This window comes from Hipposideros armiger, unplaced genomic scaffold (assembly GCF_001890085.2).
Source record: "Hipposideros armiger isolate ML-2016 unplaced genomic scaffold, ASM189008v1 scaffold_531, whole genome shotgun sequence".
In the NCBI taxonomy this organism is placed as follows: Eukaryota; Metazoa; Chordata; class Mammalia; order Chiroptera; family Hipposideridae; genus Hipposideros; species Hipposideros armiger.
Window position 1 is genome coordinate 291,067 of NW_017731881.1, and position 20,557 is coordinate 311,623.

Consider the following 20,557-nt stretch of genomic DNA (forward strand, 5'->3'; position numbering starts at 1 on the left):
CCTGGCTATATGAGTCCTACAAGGTCAGAGAATTGTAGTTTGACCTTGTATAAAGTCAACCTTGCAGACCAACCCAAAGCAACATGTAGTTTCCTCCACGTAATACCCCTAATATCATAGCCTCTACATCTGTTTTAGACCAAATGCAGAAAGCTCTTAAGTTTGATTTAACTTTATTTGCCTCCCTGTGTTGGCATTGGTTATACCCCTTGGCTATATCTTATAAAAAGTTTCCTATCTCTTCCACATGACCATACTCAAAATAGGAGGAGGACTCTTAGGTTCACTCCATTAAACTTTCACTTCCTGGCCAGTTCTGCACTGTAGATATACACAAATGTAGGAACTCTTTTATATAACATCCTTTTACATATTTAAGACAGTTATCATGTCTTCATTAAGCCTTTTTTCCCTTTTTTGGATCCTCAAAGCTTCTTGAAACCAGAGTAAAAGAACCTCTGTGAAGTACAGGCATCATTGCAGAATAACTTGATGGTTATTTTATTCACATCTTCAGGGGTCATTAAAAATATTTGCTTTTTATTTTAGAAAATACAAAACTGTTCTTGAAAAGTCTGAGTTTGGAGTCTTTATTCTCCAAAGAGAAGCCAATAAGATTAAGAGAAGAAAATAGGGTGTAATAGGTGATTTACCTATTTCAGGACCTCTTCTTAGTATGCTATTTTCTGATTCCAGCACTGGAGCTAGAAAGATGGCAGAGACCAAATGAGTGACTGTGGAATCCAGAAGTCAGTCATAGTGTCTGCCCTGAGGTGTGGGTAGAGGGAGGCCAGGAACTGGCATTAGTCTGAAGATAGACCCCAGATCTGACAGTTCTTTTCATTGAGAAGACATTGCTACAGAGTCTGCAGTTGATTCCAGTTGACCCTTGAACAACATGGGTTTGAAAGACCTGAGTCTACTTATATGGGGAGCTTTTTCAATAACGTACAGTACTGTAAATATATTTTTTCTTATTTTCTTAATAACATTTTATTTTCTCTAGCTTACTTTATTGTAAAGATACAGTATATACTACATACAACATACAAATATGTGTTAATTGAGTGTTTATGTCATTGTTAAGTCTTCCTGCCTGAACAGTTGGCTATTGGTAGTTCAGTTTTGGGGGAGTCAAAAGTTATATGCAGATTTTTGACTGGGAGTGTGCGTTATTCAACGGTCCACTATATTTGCATAAGTAGGGAAAAAAACCCCAACCCCCATTGACTTAAGCACTCTATCTGCAATCTCAATTTTGTAATCTCATAAATTTGGGTTGCAGTGAAGGTGGGAAAAATAAGAGGTACAAGGATGTGAGAAGGATAAAAACAAATATACATACATACACACATATATATATATATGTGTGTGTGTGTGTGTGTGTGTGTGTGTGTGTGTGTGTTTTACTTTGAATATCTGTAGCTCTTTTTGATGAGAATTTAAAAGGATAGGACATGTATTCCAGCTGATACAGAAGAAAGAGTAATTCCCTGTGGGGAGTGGAGAAGAAAGGTGCAAAGAGAATAGCAGGCAGTTTAAGGTAGAAAGGCATCACCTCTAATACAGAACTTAGTACTGCTGTGCCCCAAATAGACAAAAAGCACTTATCACATGAACAGAAGAGGTTATGATTAAGTTGTTGTCAAAGAACATTAAAAGGAGTAAATCAGGAATCTGACCAGAATGTATTGGTGTACCACGAATATGTAAGATGGCCTGGTTTTCCTTCTTTCCCCTCTTCAGGGGATTTAAAATGCTACCCTGTGCTGCTTTCTTGCTATGCTGGCGCTTTTCTATGCGAAGGCATGCCTGGACCTTCCGAACAGGTTGGAACCCAGGTTGTCGAAGGCGTCAAGGCTGTATTTCTCAGCTACTACAAGTTACCTAAGACATTAGCAACAGAGCACTCCAAAATACTGTGTCCATGGGGACATCAGAGGTTTCTTCACAAAATGGTCTGTAGGCTGACATTCCAAAAGCGCAGGTGGCGATGCTCCAGTCAGCCTGGAAAAGAGTATATGTTATGCCGGTGACTCTCCAAACCACCAAGGTCATCAGACCTAGTGAAGTTGGCTTATGTTGCCTTCCAGACACCCTTAACGAAGGCTTTGTCCGTAAAGCTCTGAAGTCAGCGAGTGGATTTCATCAAACCCCACGCCACAGCAAACTAGACCTCAGGGCGGGAGCATCGTTTAACTTCCCGATTGGCCCTTTCAGCCTCCATTCAAAGGCTCGTAACTGTCTTTCCTGGCGCATGCGCGTCACCTGCTTCCGGCGGAGGCGCTAGGTGTACCCGCCTTTCCGGCTCGGGTGGAATTCCTATCCCGTTTTCCTCGGCCTCGGTGTCTCCATGTGCCATGACTCCGGGCTCAATTCCCTTTCCCGAAGGGCCGCTCTTAAAGCTCCTACCCTTAGACGCTAGGGACCGGGGCACCCAGCGCTGTCGCCTGGGCCCAGCAGCCTTCCATGCCTTGGGCGCGCACTTGGGCTCGGCGGTGAAGATCTCGCTGCCTGAGGGTGGCTCCTGTCTCTGCATCGCCTGGCCGCGGCGGGATGGAGCGGACGGCTTTCTGCAACTGGACCCGCAGTGCGCGAGCCCAGGGTCGGCGGTGGGGGCGCCGGGGTCCAGGGGGACTCTCAGCCTGAGCAGCCTCCGTCTGGTGCCCTGCCCGCCCCTTCGGCGCCTCACTGTGTGGCCGGAGCTGCGGGAGCCAGCGGGCGCGCCCGGTGCCCCGAATCCAGCCGTGGTGCTGGAGGCTGCGCAGGAGCTGCTGAGGAACCGACCGGTCTCCCGGGGCCACGTGGTGGTCGCCCCGCCGGAAGCCCCCGGCCCGGTGGCCGCCCTGCACATCGTCAACGGGGTGCCCAGCCTGGATCCGGCCGGGCTGGTCACGCCTCACACCAGCATCGGTCTCAGCGCGGTGTCTCCGTCGGAAGCGCAGCCGCAGCCCGAGGTGCCCTTGGGGGGCCTTTCGGAGGCGGCGGACTCGCTGAGGGAGCTCCTCTGCCTGCCACTCCGCTACCCCCGCGCCTTGGCCGCGCTGGGGCTAGCAGTGCCCCGCGGGGTGCTCCTGGCGGGCCCTCCCGGAGTGGGCAAGACCCAGCTAGTGCGGGCGGTGGTCCGGGAGGCGGGCGCGGAGCTGCTGGCCGTGAGCGCCCCCTCGCTGCAGGGCAGCCGGCCGGGGGAGACCGAGGAGAACGTGCGGCGGGTCTTCCAGCGCGCCCGGGAGCTTGCTAGCCGTAAGCCCACTCTCCTCTTCCTGGACGAGGTGGATGCCCTGTGTCCCCGGCGGGGCGGCCCACACCAAGCCCCCGAGAGCCGCGTGGTGGCCCAGGTGTTGACGCTGCTAGACGGCATCAGTGGGGATCGCGAGGTGGTGGTTGTGGGATCCACCAACCGGCCGGAGGCGCTAGACCCAGCGCTGCGCAGACCTGGGAGATTTGACCGAGAGGTAAACAGGCCTGGCCAGTTAGCCCGTTGCCCCTGGAACCTCGGCCTCTTAGGGCCCTGGGCGGCTTCCCCCGAGGCGTTTGCCACTTAGGTTTGGAATCCCGCGAGGCTGGAGTGGGGCTCTTTGTAATGCAGAGAACACTTTCTCTGTCCATGTGTGATCTGTGAGCCAGGACCTGTTTTTCCTCAAATTGTTCTGAGAAGCAAGGTGGCCATTAGGGATTAGTTTTGTTGTGCAGGTCCTGAAGATGAGTAGTATAATCAGTAATGTTAATTTTTAAGGGAACTAAGTCTGCTACAAGCGTGTTAAACTCGTATGAATTTGGAATGAGAATTTAAAGTGGAAAGATAACCTAGAGATATAAGTGTATTAAAATAAGGGTGAAGGCAGGGAAGAAGTAAATCAGAGCAGCCGTTAATTTATCTGGATTTATTCATTCCTTGTCAGGATGCCAGCATCCTGTCCCACAGCTGAGAAAGGACCCACAATGGCTCCCTGAGTTGCCAGGAAGGTTGAGTATTAAAAGCTGTCCTATTTTATAAGCTTCAGTCCTAAATTGATTTCTGTCAAATAGTTTAACCACTGTTACTTTAAGTGATGTTTGGACTTTGTGGTAAGATTCTAAACGGACAGATGATAATTGCACACTTAGCTTAATCTGTTCTGAATTTGAGTGACTTTCTGCCTGGCACCATCTAGTACCACTCTCCTGGATAAGCTGGGTGAGAACCCGGTCCCAGATTATCTGGTTTACTGTTGTATCCTTGACTCCTAGGACTTGGTACAGTATCATGAAAATAGAGAAATATGTTAAATTATGTGTAATTTTCCTTGTGCAACTTTTTAACCATTGTTACTCTTCTGGAAAATTAGGATTTTCATATATTTAGAATCTAAGTTATGCTTAAGAGTACATAGTAAATAGTTCCAAATATGCTCACTAAATTATTATACACTTTTGTGAGGATAAAAAGTATTTTAAACTGTAAACTTTAATTTTTCTTTTTTTTTTCTCTCTGTATATAGGTTGTCATTGGGACGCCCACACTTAAACAGAGAAAGGAGATTCTACAAGTGATTACCTCAAAGATGCCCATCTCCAGTCAAGTTGATTTTGGCCTCCTTGCAGAAATGACAGTTGGCTACGTTGGCGCAGATCTGACCGCACTCTGTAGGGAGGCTGCCATGCATGCTCTGCTTCTTAGTGAGAAGGTAGGAAACATTGATTTATGACCATGGACGTTAATTTTGTTAATGTAACAAATTAATTTCGGGGATTAAAAAAAGTGTAAGTACATTTTCTTGGAACTTCACATACCTTTCACAGCTGCTTTTTACATATATTTTTGGATCTGCAGCCATGATCCCCCTTTAGTCTTGAAACTTAAGTGTATATTTCCTAAAAACAAGGACTTTAACCACAGTACAATTATCAAGATGAGAAAATTAACACTGACATGATACTTTTACCTAATCGATGTAGACCTATCAAAATTTCACCATTCATCCCACTAATTTCCTTTAGTGCAAAAATTTAAAAAGGAAAAAAATTATTTTTAATCCAGGATTACACACTGCATTTAGTTGTCATGATTTCTTTTTTTTTTTTTTTAAAGTGGGGAATTGGGGGATGAGAACAGCTCTGGGGAATTGGGGGAAGTGGAACAGACAAGTTGCTGTCCTTTTGTTCTTCAGTCTAGTTGTGGAGGACGTTGCTTCACTGGCCCAAGTTGGCACCATCATTGCGCTCTTCCTGGGCGAGGCAGATCAGTCGCCGGCTTTTAGACAGCCGCTCACGCTGGCTGCTGGCTACACACGGTAGCCCATAGCAACCCACTGCAACAGAGGACTGCAGCCTACACCGTCGCTGGCGACTCATGGAGCTCAGCTCCAGGTTGAGCTGTTGTTCAGCATCTTAGCTGTAGAGGGCAGTGTCACTGGCCCTCATATGTGGCATCCGAACTGGGACCGGCTTGCGTCCCAAGCCAGCTCTTAACCATCGGGCCACTCGGCTGGCCCTGTCATGATTTTTTAATCTTCTTTAATCTAGAACTATTATTCAGTCTTTTTTTATGACTAACTTTTTAAGAGTACAGGTCAGTTATTCTGTAGAATAATCCTCAGTTTGGGTTTGACTAATGTTTCCTCATAATTTGATTCAGGTTTTGCATTTTTTTTTTGTAGGCATATCACAGAAATAATACTGTGTTCTTCTTATTGCATTTATTAGGTAGCAAATGATATCTCTTTGTTCTATACTGGTGAAGTTAACTTTGATTTCTTAGATAAGGTGGTATCTCTGAGATTTCGCCATTGTCAAGGTACTATTTCACTTTGTTATTAATAAGTATCTTGTAGGGGAAAATAACTTTTTCTAACTCAGGAAAAGGTTGGGCGCCTGGAATTTTATTTAAATTTGGCTTTGACATTCAAATCTTTAATTCATGACTACCTTTCTTAAAAATATGTAGGATATTAACTTAAATATAATAGTTTTAAATACTATGGATTGGAAAATCTGTTCACTTTGTATGTAATAAGTAATCCTGAATTCCTAAACCCTTCCTGAAAATAATTAATTTCAACATGCTGAGGATTCTGGGACAAAGTTTTTAATCTCTGTTGTAACATTAAAATTGTCCTTTGATCTTATAATTTTTAAAAGCCAGTTTTGAGTTTGTTTAAGCTATAAAAGGATGACATTCGAAATTTTGAAAACATTTATACCTAAGTAATTTGTATTCTTCCTCATTTCCTTTTATTTTTACTCTTTCACTGAAGATGGGGAAGGAGTTACATGAACTTATTAAGTTCTCATCTGGGTTTAGAACCAAAACTGCTTGAAGATTTAATGATAAGTCCCATGTGTAAAGGTATGAGAATATATGCCGTTTGAGGGGGTGAAGAGAGTACCAGGGAATGGGAAAGGAGATTTACATTTAGGATTCCCTCTGCTTTGAAGTTCCAGGTTTGACCTTAAGCACTTTGGCTTAGGTGGACCAGCCAGCTGCTGTCACCCTAGGGTGGAGCCCACTGCTACTTGAGGAGGGGCCTGCCCAGGCATAGTTACCACAGGCGATGGCTGAGTTCACAAACAACCAGGGGAAGGAAGTGGAAGAAAGGCAAAAAGGAAGAAGGGACAGAGGCATCTGGAGAGGTACTGTCTCCATCTTTTTCTTCTTTCCCCCTCTAGGCAGCTGAGGGGCTGCTGCTGCCTCTATCTGTGCCAGGGCAGAGAAGGACACATTAAAGTTTGTTCATCTTTTTGTGAAATATTCCTGTTAAAGGATGAGAAGTGTAGTTTAACTCATACACATATACACACAGAGGGGAAAGAATTTTATCTGCCTGAGAGGATTATGAGAATCAAGTGAAATAATGTACACACAGTGATCTTGAAGTATAAATGGGATTTTCAAATGTTAGTGGGTGTTACCTAAAAAATAATTACTATTCAGGTACCCAACATCTGTTAGCTAGTAAAAAAAATAAAGAAAAAAAAAAGCTATTTAAAAAAAATAATAGTGTGCTTTGTGAGAAATTAGACAAGATAAAAAATGAAAAAAAAGTAAAAATTGCCTGAAATCTCATCTCCTAGAGATTATAATTATAATATTTTTTACTAATGCTGTTCAGAATAGCTCTCTATATACATATTCAGTTATATAATCTTACATAAATGGGACAAAATAGTTTGTTACTGAAAATAGGAATTTTGGGACAACTAAATGTTCAGAATTTGATATAAGAGGTCAAATATTTAAAAATAACACAGATATTACAAACAAATATAAGTTTTTAACTGTAACAAAAAACCTGCTTCACTACAATGATTAAGGAAATTGCAAGAAGGATTGTCCAAAATGTAATCTTAGTGTGAAGACCGCCTTTTTTAGCATGTCATGAAACCTAATATCCAAAAAGGAAATTATTTACTAATTTGACCATTTTGGAATGGCAATACAATAACTATGAGCAAAGACAAGACATGAGACAGACTGGGAAAAATACTTTTAGCCCATGACAAAAAGACCAATTACCTTTATATGGCAAGAACTCTCACATATCAATAAGAAAAGACCAACAATACAAGAGAAAATGGATAGTAAGGTATGAACAGTAATACCTTAATAGTAATAATAAATAGTAATAAGAAGTAGTAAGGTATTTGGCAATAAAAGGATTACAGCCAATAGACATAAAACATTCTCACCTTTACTGTCTTTAAAGATTAGTCTCTTTCAGCTTTTTGTTTTTTTTTAAAGATTTTATTGGGGGATTGAGGGAGGGGAACAGCACTAGGGAATCGGGGGAAGGAGAACAGACAAGTTGCTATCCTTTTGTTCTTCAGTCTAGTTGTGGAGGACGTCACTTCACTGGCCCATGTGGGTATTATCATTGCTCTCTTCCCGGGTGAGGCAGATAGGTCGCCGGCCTCTGGACAGCTGCTCGCGGCGGCTGTTGGCAGCTCACATCAGCTGCTGGCTGCTCACGCTGGCTGCCGGCCACACACAGTAGCTCACGGCAGCCCACTGCAGCAGGGCCTGCAGCCTATGCCGACGCTGGCAGACTCACGGCAGCGCAGCTCCAGGCCGAGCTATTGTTCACCATTTTAGCTGTAGAGGGCAGTGTCACTGGCCCTCATATGGGATCCGAACCGGGGCCCTGCTGCTCAGAGCTGACATCCCAAGCCAGCTCTTAATGCGCCACTCGGCTGGCCCTTTCAGTTCTTTTTTTAAACTTTCTATTTTGAAATAACTAAAACTTCAGGAAGAGTTGCAAGATAGAGAATTCCTACTAAGTCTTTTATCCAGATTCACCAATTTTTAATATTTTGCCTAATTAGTTTATCACTTCTCTCACTCTATGTATGTATATATGTATATATACACATTATTTTCTCTGAGTCATTTGAGGATAGGTTGCATACATCATAACCCATTATCCCTTAATGTTTTAATGTCTATTTCCTAAGAATAAGGATGTTCTCATACATGACCACAATATGATTACGTATAATCATATTCAGGAAATTTGACACTGATAGAAAATATTGTCAGTATGACAGCCCGTATTCTGATTTTGGTAATAGTCTAAGCTTTTTAGCATTTTTTTCCCCTCCAGTACAGGATCTAGTCCAGGATGATGTATTACACTTAGCTTTTAGTTTCATTTAATCTTGAACACTTCTGTGGCCTTTTCTGGGGCGTGGTGGGGTGTCAGACATTTGACATTGTTTTTTAAAGATGTAGGTCAGTATTTTATAGAATGCCTCTCAATTTGGGTTTGTCTGTTTCTTCACAGATTCAGGTTAAGCATGCCTGTTGGGAATACTACATAAGTGATAGTGTGTCCTTCTTAGGGTCCCACATGTGGTGGCATAAGATGTCCACTGTTGCTCAGTGGTGATGCCCCTAATTGGTGACTGATGAGATCAGCCAGTCAAGGTTTTATCTAGTTTCTCCACTGCATAGGTGCTATTTTTCCCTTTGCAACTAGTAAGTCTATGAGGAGAGTCCTTGAGATCGTGCAGATATCCTTTTCCTTGTCAAACTTTCCCTCCCGTAGATTAGTGTTCATTGAGGATTCTTGCTCAGAACAGCTTTATTGTGATGGATGCAAAAAAGGTGATTTTCTAATTCCATTGTTCCCTCTACGTCACTCTTGATTGAAGACATTTTATTAACACAATAGTGAGCACCATTTCCTCGGTCACAGTGGCAGAAGTTTAAAAGTTTGGTAATGTCCAATGCCGGAGAGATGTGGGGAGAACAGCAGCTTTATATTCTTGGTTCAGATTTTAGGATATTTTGGTAATAGCTGTCACAACTGTAAATGTGCATACTCTACTCTTATACCCTGTAATTCTGCTTTGAGGAAACTATTATGTAAAATACTTGACATGTGCACAAGCACTTTCAGTTGTTTCAGCTTTGTTTTTAAAAACAAAAACCTGGAAACAACCTAATGTTCTATAGGATGTAGTTAAATATGGTACACTCATAGAGTGGTGTGTTATGCAGTTGTCAAAAAGAGTGAAGTAGAGCTATGTTAGTTGACACGAAAAGATTTCTAAGATAAGTGGGGAAAAAAGTACAAATTAATATGTATAGTATGCTCCCATTTGTGTATCTGTTTGAAAGGATACACATATGCTTATAAAACATTATAAAACGTACTGGGAGAATGAATACTCAGGAAACTGTTGACATCCTCTGGGGATGAATGTTAGGGTTGGAGGAGAGATTTAATTTTTTTGTACCATGTGTATAAATTTCTTTATAATAAACTAGATTTACAAATTCAAAAGAGGATTTTTAAATTGTGCTTATGTATCACAAAAAAGCCCCACCTCATTTTTGGTTTGTTTTTTATTTTTTGGGTGTATTTCTTTAGAACCAGGACAATCCAATGATTGATGAAACAGACTTCCTTGAAGCTTTTAAAAAGATTCAACCTTCATCCTTTCGAAGTGTCATTGGACTGATGGACATCAAGCCTGTTGGCTGGGAGCAGATTGGTGGCCTCGAAGATGTAAAACTGAAGTTAAGGCAGGTGAGATGGAGAATCTACTTAAGCCATTCAAGTGTAATGCATTTATGAAAACAAGCTTCGCCACAACTGCCCTTGCTGCCATCACTAATTCGATACTAACATCTAAATCCAGTGATTGCTTTTCACTCCTTATTTAATTGGACTTCTATAGACATCAGGTACTATTTTTCATACTTTCCTACCTCACCCTTTTTATTTGTCTTTTTTGCTTTAGAGAGTTTATAATGTAAAACAAGGGTCAGCAAACTTCTGTAAAGGGCCAGATAGTAAATATTTCAGGCTTTGTGGGCCACAATAGTCTCTCTTACAGCCACTTACCTCTGCCGTTGTAGCATGAAAGCAGCCTCAGACAATGTGGAACAAGGACCTGTGTTCTTTTGAAACTTGATGGACACTGAAGTCATATAATTTGCACGTCATAAAATATTCTTTTGACTTTTTTTTGAGCATTGAAAAATGTAAAAATGATTCTTAGTTCATGGGCTATACAAGTTCAGGTGGTGGGCCTTTGCTTGCATTGGGACTGGTAGAAGCACAACTTCATAATAAATAGTTGCTATGGCCGGGATGACTACTTGATACTAGTTCTCACAGTGGATGTTGGGGGACACAGCTCTCCAGATCCTCTTGCCTACACTGCAGTTTCAGAAAATGATTTTGCCAGTTTACCTTTGGGTGATCCTGCCATAAGGAACTAGGTTTCTCTAACCGTGGTTAGAGACTGATTTATGAGTATCCATTATAATTTATTCATCTTAACTAGGAGCTATATGTACAGTGAACCCCGGCCTCCCGGTGTCCATGGATAAGCACATTGGTAATATGCCCTAATTTTCTACATGCATTGTCTCATTTAATCTTCACGAAATTCGTGAGAGGTTAGCCACGCCTTCCTGTTGGAAACACTTTAACTTCGAGATGTTAAGCTTTCCTGCCTTTCTGAACACTCCTCTCCTGTAACTGAAATGTTAGTGCTCCAAGCCCCTGGGCATCCTCTTTTTGCATTCTGTGAGTGAGTCCATGATTCGATGTCCAGGGCTTCACCTGTCCCCTGCAACCTGTGCACTCAAAGTCTTTATATCCCACTCAGATAGCTCTTAGGATCATCAGAACTACCTAGCTGCCTGCCTACTGGACTACTTCCAGGGATCTCAGACAGCTTGTCCAACGTTCAGCTAATCAGTTCCACCCCGCACCTGGATTCCCTACCTCAGTCAATGCAGCCAGCCCCCATACCCTGAGTCAGAAACCTATCCTCTAAATTCATGGGGTCATGTTATTTGTACATGTTAATGTCCCCTGTGGATTTAGAACTTAGTTCCTGTGTAAAATAGTTACATTTTATGTTTCAGATCCCTCCATTCCACATCATCACCACCGCCTGTGACTCATCCAGCCTTATTACTTTTGCAGTCTCAATCATTGCAAGAGACTCCTAACTGGTCTCCCTGCCTCCGGTTCTATTTCTTTCTAGTCCGTTGTCCATACTGCTTCTTCAATGTTGCCAAAAACTTTCAAGGCCCATTGTGATCTGACTCCTCCCTCCACTTCAAGTCCATTGCTTCTTGCTTCCCTCCCCCTCCCCTCTGTTCTTCCTTACTGTTAGCTGGATGAATTAGACAGTTTCCTGTGTCTCTGTGTGTATTGTTCCCTGTCTGTGGAATGCCCTTTTCTGGCCTGGTTGTTAGTTTACAAGCCTGTGTCCCCAACTAAAATATGAGTTCCCTAAGTACAGAGGTCTTGTCTTACCCCTTTTTTGTAGCGTGACAGTATATCAATCGTTAAGAACTTGTGCTCTTGATCTCCACTGCCTTGGGGTCAGTCTTAGTTCTGCTTCCTCACGGGAATAAGACTTGGGGAAGTTACTTAACTTTTCCAAGCCTGAGTTTCAACATGTGCAAAATCATGATAATAATAAAACTACCTCGGGGATAGTGGAGATTTATTTACTATTCAGTTAATTTTTTTTGAGTGCCTACTTTGTGAAGGTGTCATTCTAGGTGCTGGGGATTTAGAGGTGAACTTTGCTTACATTCCGGCAGGAGCAGAATGACAAACCCAACATGGAAAAAGAATAATTTCAGATAGCGAATGGATAAGTGCTCCAAGAATAAAAAAGATGGGCAGGAACGTAGAGTGACTAAGAGGAGGAGGGTCTGCTTTAACTAGAGTCGGTAGGGAAGGCCTCTATAAGGAAATGACATTTGAGCTGAGACCCAGATGATGAGGGGAGCCACACGAAGATCTTGAGGGAGTGTTCAGGCAGAGAGAAGAGCAGGTGAAGGCCCTGAGATGGGAATGATGGGTATTTGGGCAATAGTCAGGTTATGCAAGGCCTTGTAAGCAGTGGTAAATACGGGTTTTGGCTTGGAATTTATTCTAATTCTGATGGGAAGTAATTGAAGGATTTTAAGCAGGAAGTGATGTGACCTGACTTAGGGTATAAGATCGCTGCTGCTGTGTGGAGAATGCACTGCGTATCCAGCTTATAACAGGTACCTGAGAATTGTTTAAGGAACAAATGAACTTACTGAATTATTTAATGTTTTATTGTACTAAAACAGTTGTCTCTTTTTGTGTACTTACAGAGCATTGAATGGCCTCTGAAATTCCCACGGGAATTTGTTAGGATGGGCCTGACACAACCAAAGGGAGTCCTCCTGTATGGTCCTCCTGGATGTGCTAAAACCACCCTGGTTAGGGCCCTGGCCACAAGCTGTCATTGCTCTTTTGTTTCAGTGAATGGAGCTGATCTCTTTTCACCTTTTGTTGGAGATTCAGAAAAAGTCTTGTCTCAGGTTTGTCTGTTTATTTTTCCCCCGTGTAGTTAAGTATACTTTGAATTTTCTTTTCATGCCTTAAGGATAAATTTATTTTTAAAAATGTAACTGGCTTTTTTTCTTATTAGAAAGTTATACATATTTGTTTATAGAAAATTTAGACAATATAAAAAATGTAAATAAGAAATCCTGCATAATCCCTCTACCCTATATTAACATTTTGGTGCAGGTTAACATTTTAGTGAATTTTTGTATCTGTTTTCTTGGGCAGGAGATATATCTTTATCATGATTTTTTTTAACTTAACATCACTTTAAAAATTCTATCATATTAAATATTCTTTGAAAATACGATTTTTAACCCCTACATAATAATACTCCATTGTTCCTTGTTGTATTCATTTCCTCAATTCTTAGACATTTAGACATCTTTCTGTTTTACATTTTAAAAATTATAAATAGTAAGGTGGAAAACATGCATTCACACATGAGTAAGGCATAATATATAGCTTTTTAATATTTTTATTTTCCTAACAAAAGGTCTTTCGACAAGCAAGAGCAAATACTCCAGCAATTGTGTTTTTGGATGAAATTGATTCAATCTTGGGCTCACGGTCAATCAGCAAAACAGGATGTAATGTTCAAGAGCGTGTTCTTTCTGTTCTCCTGAATGAATTAGATGGTGTTGGACTGAAGACTATAGAGAGAAGAGGAAGTAAATCAGATCAACAGGGTAAATACAAGGAGCTGAAAAAAAATGAAGAGGTATTTATTAGCCAGAATACACCAAAAATCCAGGCCAACATGAAATAGAATGCATCTACATTAGCTTTTCCTGTGCTGGATTCATCTTATAGAAAGAATTATATTAATTTCAATTTGACTATTAGGATTTTTACAGAGCTGGTAAAATTGTGATTTAGCTGGGAAAGAAGAGGTAAATTTTCTAATATCTAATATGTGAATGTGAATTTTATTTATCCTAAGATTTAGAAATATAACTTTACATATTGCTAATGGAGAAGGGACTTTTTAATTTCTATATCATGAAAAACTAGTTTTCATCCCTCTCTAAAATTTTTCACGTTGAATAAAACATTATTATTTCCAGTAATCTTGGTAACTGAAAACTTCCAGTTTCCTTGAGGAATGGGTTTCCTTGGTTATTATGATGAAGTTAAAATGACTTTGGAAGTCCGCTTCCTCTTTTCTGAGTCTTCAGATAGATTTTGGTATCCTTAAGTAATCCCTGACAGATAATTTTTTAAAAAATTTCTTTCTTGTTATTAGTTATTTCCTAATTTTAAAATTGTTCCATGGAAGGAGACTCTTACAGTTCCTTAGGAACATATGCCACTAGAATTCAAAGGGACGGACCCATAAGTTCTCTAATCAAATCTCCTCATAATGCAGAAGTTCCTTCTACAGCATCTGAGAGGTGCTTACCCAGCCTCTGCCAAAATACTTGCAGATACAGGGAACTCACTGCTTTGAGAGATCACATTACTGGAGAACTACTCTGATTGTTGAATTCAACAAACAATTTTGCATGCTTAGTGTAAGGCCTTGTCCTGGTTGCCTTTAGATATTCTTTGCATCTAGGATTTACATACCTGTAACTTATGTTTATTGTCATATTTCTGCCTCAGGATAAATAAATATAGGGTTGTCGGAAAAGTCATGACTCATTTTTGCAACAAAAAATATAGAAAAAATACGTCACAACTTTTCCGACAGCTCAATAAAAAGTGAAGTAAATCTCCCTCTGCAAGGACCTGAGAGCCAAGACTTTTCATGGCCATACATCTCCACATGCTAGCCATATGCTTCTGTCTTTTCAAGTCATTTATTTAAGTTGTAATCTTTTCCTGGGGCTCAATGCCCTCAGGTACCAGATGATGTTTTCTGCTGTGAAGTTAAGGTTTTTCATCATTTCTCACATGGAGAGATGTCCCTCGCGATTGGTTACACCCTTCACCAGGTGCACAAAGTAGCTCTTTGATTAATGATTTGTTTCTGGAGTATCTTGATATTGAGAAGGTAGTCTGGATAGCATTCCAGTCCTAAGAAAAAAGATATCCCTATTTAAAAACAAATGGACCTTATGATTTTTAATTTAAAAATATTTAATAATGAACAATTCATTGATATTACTTTGTGTTGTGTGTTTTCCCTCAGTTAGAGTTTCAAGAAATTTTTAATCGAAATGTCATCATTGTGGCGGCAACAAATAGACCTGATGTGTTAGATGATGCCTTGTTACGGCCTGGAAGATTAGATAAGCTTATTTATATTCCACCTCCAGATGAAAAGGTAATCAATGTACACATTTACTCTGTGTGAACGTTTGTAATAACATCAGTGTCTGAGCTCTAAGGAGCCCGGCAAAACTGAATCCCAAACTGGCTGTGAGTGAACATGGTGTGTGTCGTACACGGGGTTCTGCATTCTTCCCTTACCTGGTGCTTCTTCATAAATCATTTTGGTCTGCTTTTGCTGGGTATCCTGGCCCTGTTTTCAGAGAACATAAGCCTAAAAGGAAGGTAGTTATTTCAGTGAGTTTACTGAGTTGAGTCTACTCAACATTATTTTGCAACTAGAATGGAGGAATCCTAAAGTATTAAAAGGGGTTAAAGAGTTTTAGAGATTATCTCCGTCAGCATCCTGATTTACAGTGGAGAAATATGAGATTATAGAGATTATACAGTGTATCCACAGGTAAAGAATCAGTGAATTCTTTGCCCTTAACATCAAGAGCCACTGGCAAGAAGTAGTGAAAATCAGAATGAATTTTTTCCTTCCTTGGGCTTTTATCAAGCTTTGAAGGAAAAACAAAAATATATTTAATGTGTATCATATTTTTCAATTGTGTCTGATAGCTCATGTATTTAATTTTAAAAATGTCCGATGGTACTGCTTCTACCCAAAAGAGAGATTCATCGTGTCTGTTAAAGAGATATATCTGTGGTTGGCTATTTTAAAAATTAACTATAAAAATATTAAAATTTTATCACGATGTTATTTTTACCATTGTCATATGAGCCATTGATTAGTTAATCCTTGTTAACCTCTTCAGAAGTGATTTTTATTGTTTGAGTCTTAAATATACTTTCTCTGTAATATGATAGGAAACTCTTAACTTGAAATGTTTTAATATAGCATTGTGTTAAACATAAATGTTATGAGATTATAAACATTTTTTATTTTGTTCCAGGGCAGGCTTTCTATTTTAAAAGTCTGTACAAAAAATATGCCAGTGGGGCCTGATGTTTCTTTAGAAAAGCTAGCAGCAGAAACCTGTTTTTTCTCTGGTGCTGATCTTGGAAACCTCTGCAAAGAAGTAAGTTAATTAGTGAAGAAATCTATGGTTCAAAACATTTCTTCATTTATTGAGACCTTTATTCACTTGGTGGTATTCACTGAAAGACATCTGTGTGGCAGGCACCATGTAAAGTGAAACAGACAGATGTGGCCCCTTCCTTTGGAGAGCTTACAGGTTGATGGGGTTGTGCAGAGAAGCAAATCATAATCCTGAATTGGCAATTGAAAATATGCAGTGATTTGGGGAACTTTAGAGTGCTGTGGAAGCACCTAGGAAGAACACCAACCCAGACTTGGGCATTGCAGAAGGCTTTCTAAGAGAGGCTGTGTGTAAACTGAAATTGGGAGGGTGATGAGGGAGTTAGCTAGGCCAAGGGGGGAAGGGGAGTGTTTGAGGCAGAAGGAATAAGATCTGTAGATAATTGGAGATAAGAAATGACATGACATCATTGAAGAGGTGGACAGTGGCCCGATCACACAAGTCCTTAAGCCACTTTAAGGAATTTAGACTTTATTTTGAGGGCAAAGAAGCCATTGTAGGTTTTTCCATTTTCTATAAACTTTTAAAAAATAAAACATTCAGAAAAATGCATAGATCATAAGGACACAGCTTATTGAATTAACATTAAATTGAACACACTTGTATAACCACCACCTGGGTCAAAAAAGAATGTTCAACATCCCGGAAACTTCCCTTGGTCCTTCCCACTCTCCCAAAGGGAGCCACTCCCCTGAACATTTGGGTTACTACTTTTTTGTTATTACGAATTATGCTACTATGAAAAACCTTGTACAAAGCTCGCACAATTAAGTTCGTGAACTCATCCTAGAAAAAGTGCTACATACCTCATTGCTGAATATCACTACGGTCACCTTTGAAGTACTCCCCTTGGGAAGCTATGCACCGATGCCAGCGCCTAGTCCACCCTTCAAAGCCATTTTGGAACTCTTTTTCTGGAATGGCCATCAGAGCTGTCATCGCATTAATTACCCTTGATGTCCTGAATGTCATAAAAATATCTTCCTTTCAATATTTCTTTATCTTTGGGTAAAGAAAGATGTCATCGGGGGCCAGATCAGGTGAGTAGGGAGAGTGTTCCAATACAGTTATTTGTTTACTGGCTAAAAACCCCCTCACAGACAGTGCTGTGTGAGCTGGTGCATTGTCTTGATGCAAGAGCTATGAATTGTTGGTGACAAGTTCAGGTCGTCTTTTTCACACAGCCTTTTCATCATTTCCAAATAGTAAACTTGGTTAACTGTCAAGTTGGTACAAATTCATAATGAATAATCCCTTTGATATCAAACAAGGTTAGCAACATCATTGCAATAAGTTCACGGATTTAATTTTCAGACCTCGTATGTATGTCTATTTTGTGTATGTATATACCTACGCAGAATTTTATAGAGCGTGTGTTTGATCTGTTCCTCTATGATCATCGCTGTGTCCTGTTTAGAAACTCCTACTTTGAGGTTGGGAAGATAGTCTCTCATCTTGAAAATACATATATGGGCTCATAATGTATATAGTATTCTGCAAATTGCTTTTTCTTTTTTCCCATTTAAGGCTAGAGTTTAATGTAGAAGAAAAGATGGTCTACTAAGACCATCTTTAAACACTTTAACTTTCTAGCTTAATGTTTTTAGTATCACGAATATTGGAATTCTGTGAAGTGAGGTCAAGATTTTTGTATCCAGGCTTTAAAGTATTACCATATATTATAAACAAAAATTAAGCAATTAATTATTTCCTATTTTTTTGTGTCTCATAGGCAGCGTTGTTGGCTCTGCAAGAAAATGGACTGGAAGCAACCACAGTGAAACAAGAGCACTTTCTAAAGTCACTTAAGACTGTAAAACCGTCCTTAAATCACAAGGATTTGACTTTATATAAAAACTTATTTCAGAAACAAGGACTTTCTAACTTAGAGGAAATTTAAAAATTACATACCTGCTCAAGGATAAATTGAAATGTGAACTTGCAGTGTAGTTTGCAGCCTCATACTTTTTAGAGTTTGTGTGCATGTTATTTCCTGTAAATAAAAACACTGCGCCTGAGGAGCTAAGATTCATCTTATTTCTAAAAAGTCTATTAAAACATCATAATTTAGGAAGAAAGTATATGTGTGTTGATTTTATAGTGGGGAGGTAGTTTTTGTTCATTTGATTACTTTTTAAAACTATTTTGAAATAATTTCATACAGAAAAGTTGTAGGAACAGTACAAACAACTCTAAGGAACTCTTATATACTCTTAACCTGGATTCACCAATTTTTAACATTTTGCCGTGTACTGAACTATAGGCACACCTCGTTTTATTGTGCTTTGTTTTATTGTGCTTCACAATTGTTGTGTTTTTCACAAATTGAAGGTAAGAGCCTCCCCTCCAGCTTATTTTATTGTGATACTCGCTTTATTACAGTGGTCTGGAACCAAACCTGTAATATCTCTGGGGTCTGCCTGTATTTAAGAATAGATAGTGTACTTAATGTCCCTTTATCCCCTTAATAATTCAGTGTATATTTCTTAAAAATAAGGTAATATTTCTTATATGACCACAGTGCAGTTATCAGATTCAGGAAATTGAACATTGATACAATATTTTAATCTATGGTCTCATGATTTTCATCTATTATGCCAGCCGGAAATTTTTTTTTTTTAACATTTTGAGTTTTATTTTTTTCTCCTTTTCCACTGTTCTTATTGTGTATATCTTAAGAGGCCAGCAGTGACTTTTTTTTCTATTGGATCCAGTCTAGGATCTTACATTCCATTTAGTTGTCCTGTCTCTTTACTTAGCCTTTTAATCTGGAACAGTTCCTCAGTCTTTCTTGACTGTAACATTTTTTTAAAAGTACAGACTAATTTTATAGAACAATTGGTTCCTTATTAGTGTTTGTCTGATAGCGCATCATAATAGACTCAGGTTATGTATCATCAGTGGAACATGATATAAGTGCTGTCGTGTCCTCAGAGAGCAAGCTGGAGGCATGTGACATCTCTATATTATTGGTCAGGTTCATTTTGATCTCTTGTTTATGGTATTGTCCAGTTTCTCCACTGTATAGCTACTAATTTTTCCTTTTGTAATTATAAGTATTTTTTAAGGTGATAAATTAATTACATGTATGTTTTTTCCTTCATTACAAAAGTAATTAGAATGCTAGAAAATGTAACAAATATAAAGAAAACACTTGGATATTTAACGTACCAGTCCCTTATGTTTGTATAGGTAAGACATGGTACTATGTAACTTTTTTCTTACCTAATAATACCTAATAAGCATTAAGCAAAACCTCACTGTTTTTGGAATAATTAAGGAAAAGACCTGTCTTACTTATAGGTATAATATATAATTCAATTAAAATTATTCTAACAAACCGACTCCTCGCTTTTTAGTAGGGAAAATACCTAGGTAACTCATTAGAACTCTGACAGCTTTCATTCATGTTCTCTATCAGTCATTGATTTTATAGGACAAGGCAGCATTAAGCCTTTGCCATCCATAGGCCTGAGGTACCCTAGCCTGAACCCTCTAACTCAGACTTTAGGTGTAGGCCCCTTGTTTTTTCCTGGAAAAAGTTTCTAGGGGTCAGGCTGGAAATGGTAGTACCCATACTTTGGTTAGAGGCTGAATTTTGATTTGGAAATATCTTTTTAAATTGTAACTACAACTTCTCAACAGAACTTTGGAAGCCCCATGAGGACAAAAACCATGAGCTGCTTATCATTGAAATAATAAATGATTAAGTCAGATCAAGGATTTCTTTGATTCAGTCTTTTTTTTTATTTATTAATTTTTTTAGTTATTAAATTTATTGGGGTAACATTGGTTAATAACATAAATTTCAGGTGTACAACTTTATAGTACATCTATCTGTATATTGTGTGCTCACCACCTGAAGCCTAGTCTCCTTCCATCACCAAGTATTTGACCCTCTACCCTCTTGGTCTTCCCCGCCACTCCACTTCCCCTCTAGTAACCACCAACTTGTTGCTTTGACTGAGTTTTAAAGTGATTTGAGGATGGCTCTGGGTAACTTCCAAAAGCTGTTCTGTTCTTAATCAGTGAAAAATTAAAACACTTCGGCTTCTAAGCACCTAGGCAGTATGAATAGCTTTTGGTATGAACAGCTTTCTCAATATGCTGAGCTCAGACTTCTTTCTGAGCCACAGAACAATAGATTATTACACCCACAGACCTGCCAAAATTTAGCAAATCCAGTGTTTGCTAAACCTGCCAACCACTGTAGGATGGGCAGAATTGCAACAAAAAATACTTACTAAAAGAACATTTTTCTTATAAATCCTGAGCTGGGCTGATTTAAATCTAAGTTTAAATTTCTGGAGCAGAAACTAAAGAGTCATGGCTCCATGTCCCTGCAAGCTTGAGTTGTGGCAGCTAGAGAAGGCTCTAAAGTTTCTGGCAACTGGGGTGGGGAGGGGA

The 20,557-nt window shown here is 39.7% G+C and overlaps 1 protein-coding gene across 3 annotated transcripts; it reads left to right on the top strand.

The window, feature by feature from the left end:
- Positions 1-656: 656 nt before the first annotated feature.
- Positions 657-19,490, top strand: AFG2B (AAA ATPase AFG2B). Of its 3 annotated transcripts, none has more exons than XM_019668685.1 (8): positions 661-3,455; positions 4,482-4,667; positions 9,852-10,010; positions 12,599-12,808; positions 13,330-13,522; positions 14,972-15,102; positions 16,004-16,129; positions 17,883-19,490. In XM_019668685.1, the coding sequence occupies exons 1-8, from the start codon at positions 2,361-2,363 to the stop codon at positions 18,048-18,050; spliced, it is 2,268 nt and encodes a 755-aa protein (XP_019524230.1). In that variant the 5' UTR covers positions 661-2,360; the 3' UTR covers positions 18,051-19,490. The 3 variants fall into 3 exon arrangements, with proteins under 3 accessions (XP_019524231.1, XP_019524230.1, XP_019524229.1); XM_019668684.1 differs by having other exon boundaries at positions 662-3,455; positions 13,330-13,554; positions 14,968-15,102; XM_019668686.1 differs by lacking the exons at positions 16,004-16,129; positions 17,883-19,490 and having other exon boundaries at positions 657-3,455; positions 14,968-15,086.
- Positions 19,491-20,557: the final 1,067 nt, after the last annotated feature.

Bases quoted from the DNA above. Each gene is read 5' to 3' on its own strand.
- AFG2B (XM_019668684.1), top strand. From the start codon at position 2,361: ATGACTCCGGGCTCAATTCCCTTTCCCGAAGGGCCGCTCTTAAAGCTC. The intron at 4,668-9,851 runs GTAGGAAACATT...GTATTTCTTTAG, and splicing joins CTCTGCTTCTTAGTGAGAAG to AACCAGGACAATCCAATGAT. The intron at 13,555-14,967 runs GTATTTATTAGC...GTTTTCCCTCAG, and splicing joins AGCTGAAAAAAAATGAAGAG to TTAGAGTTTCAAGAAATTTT.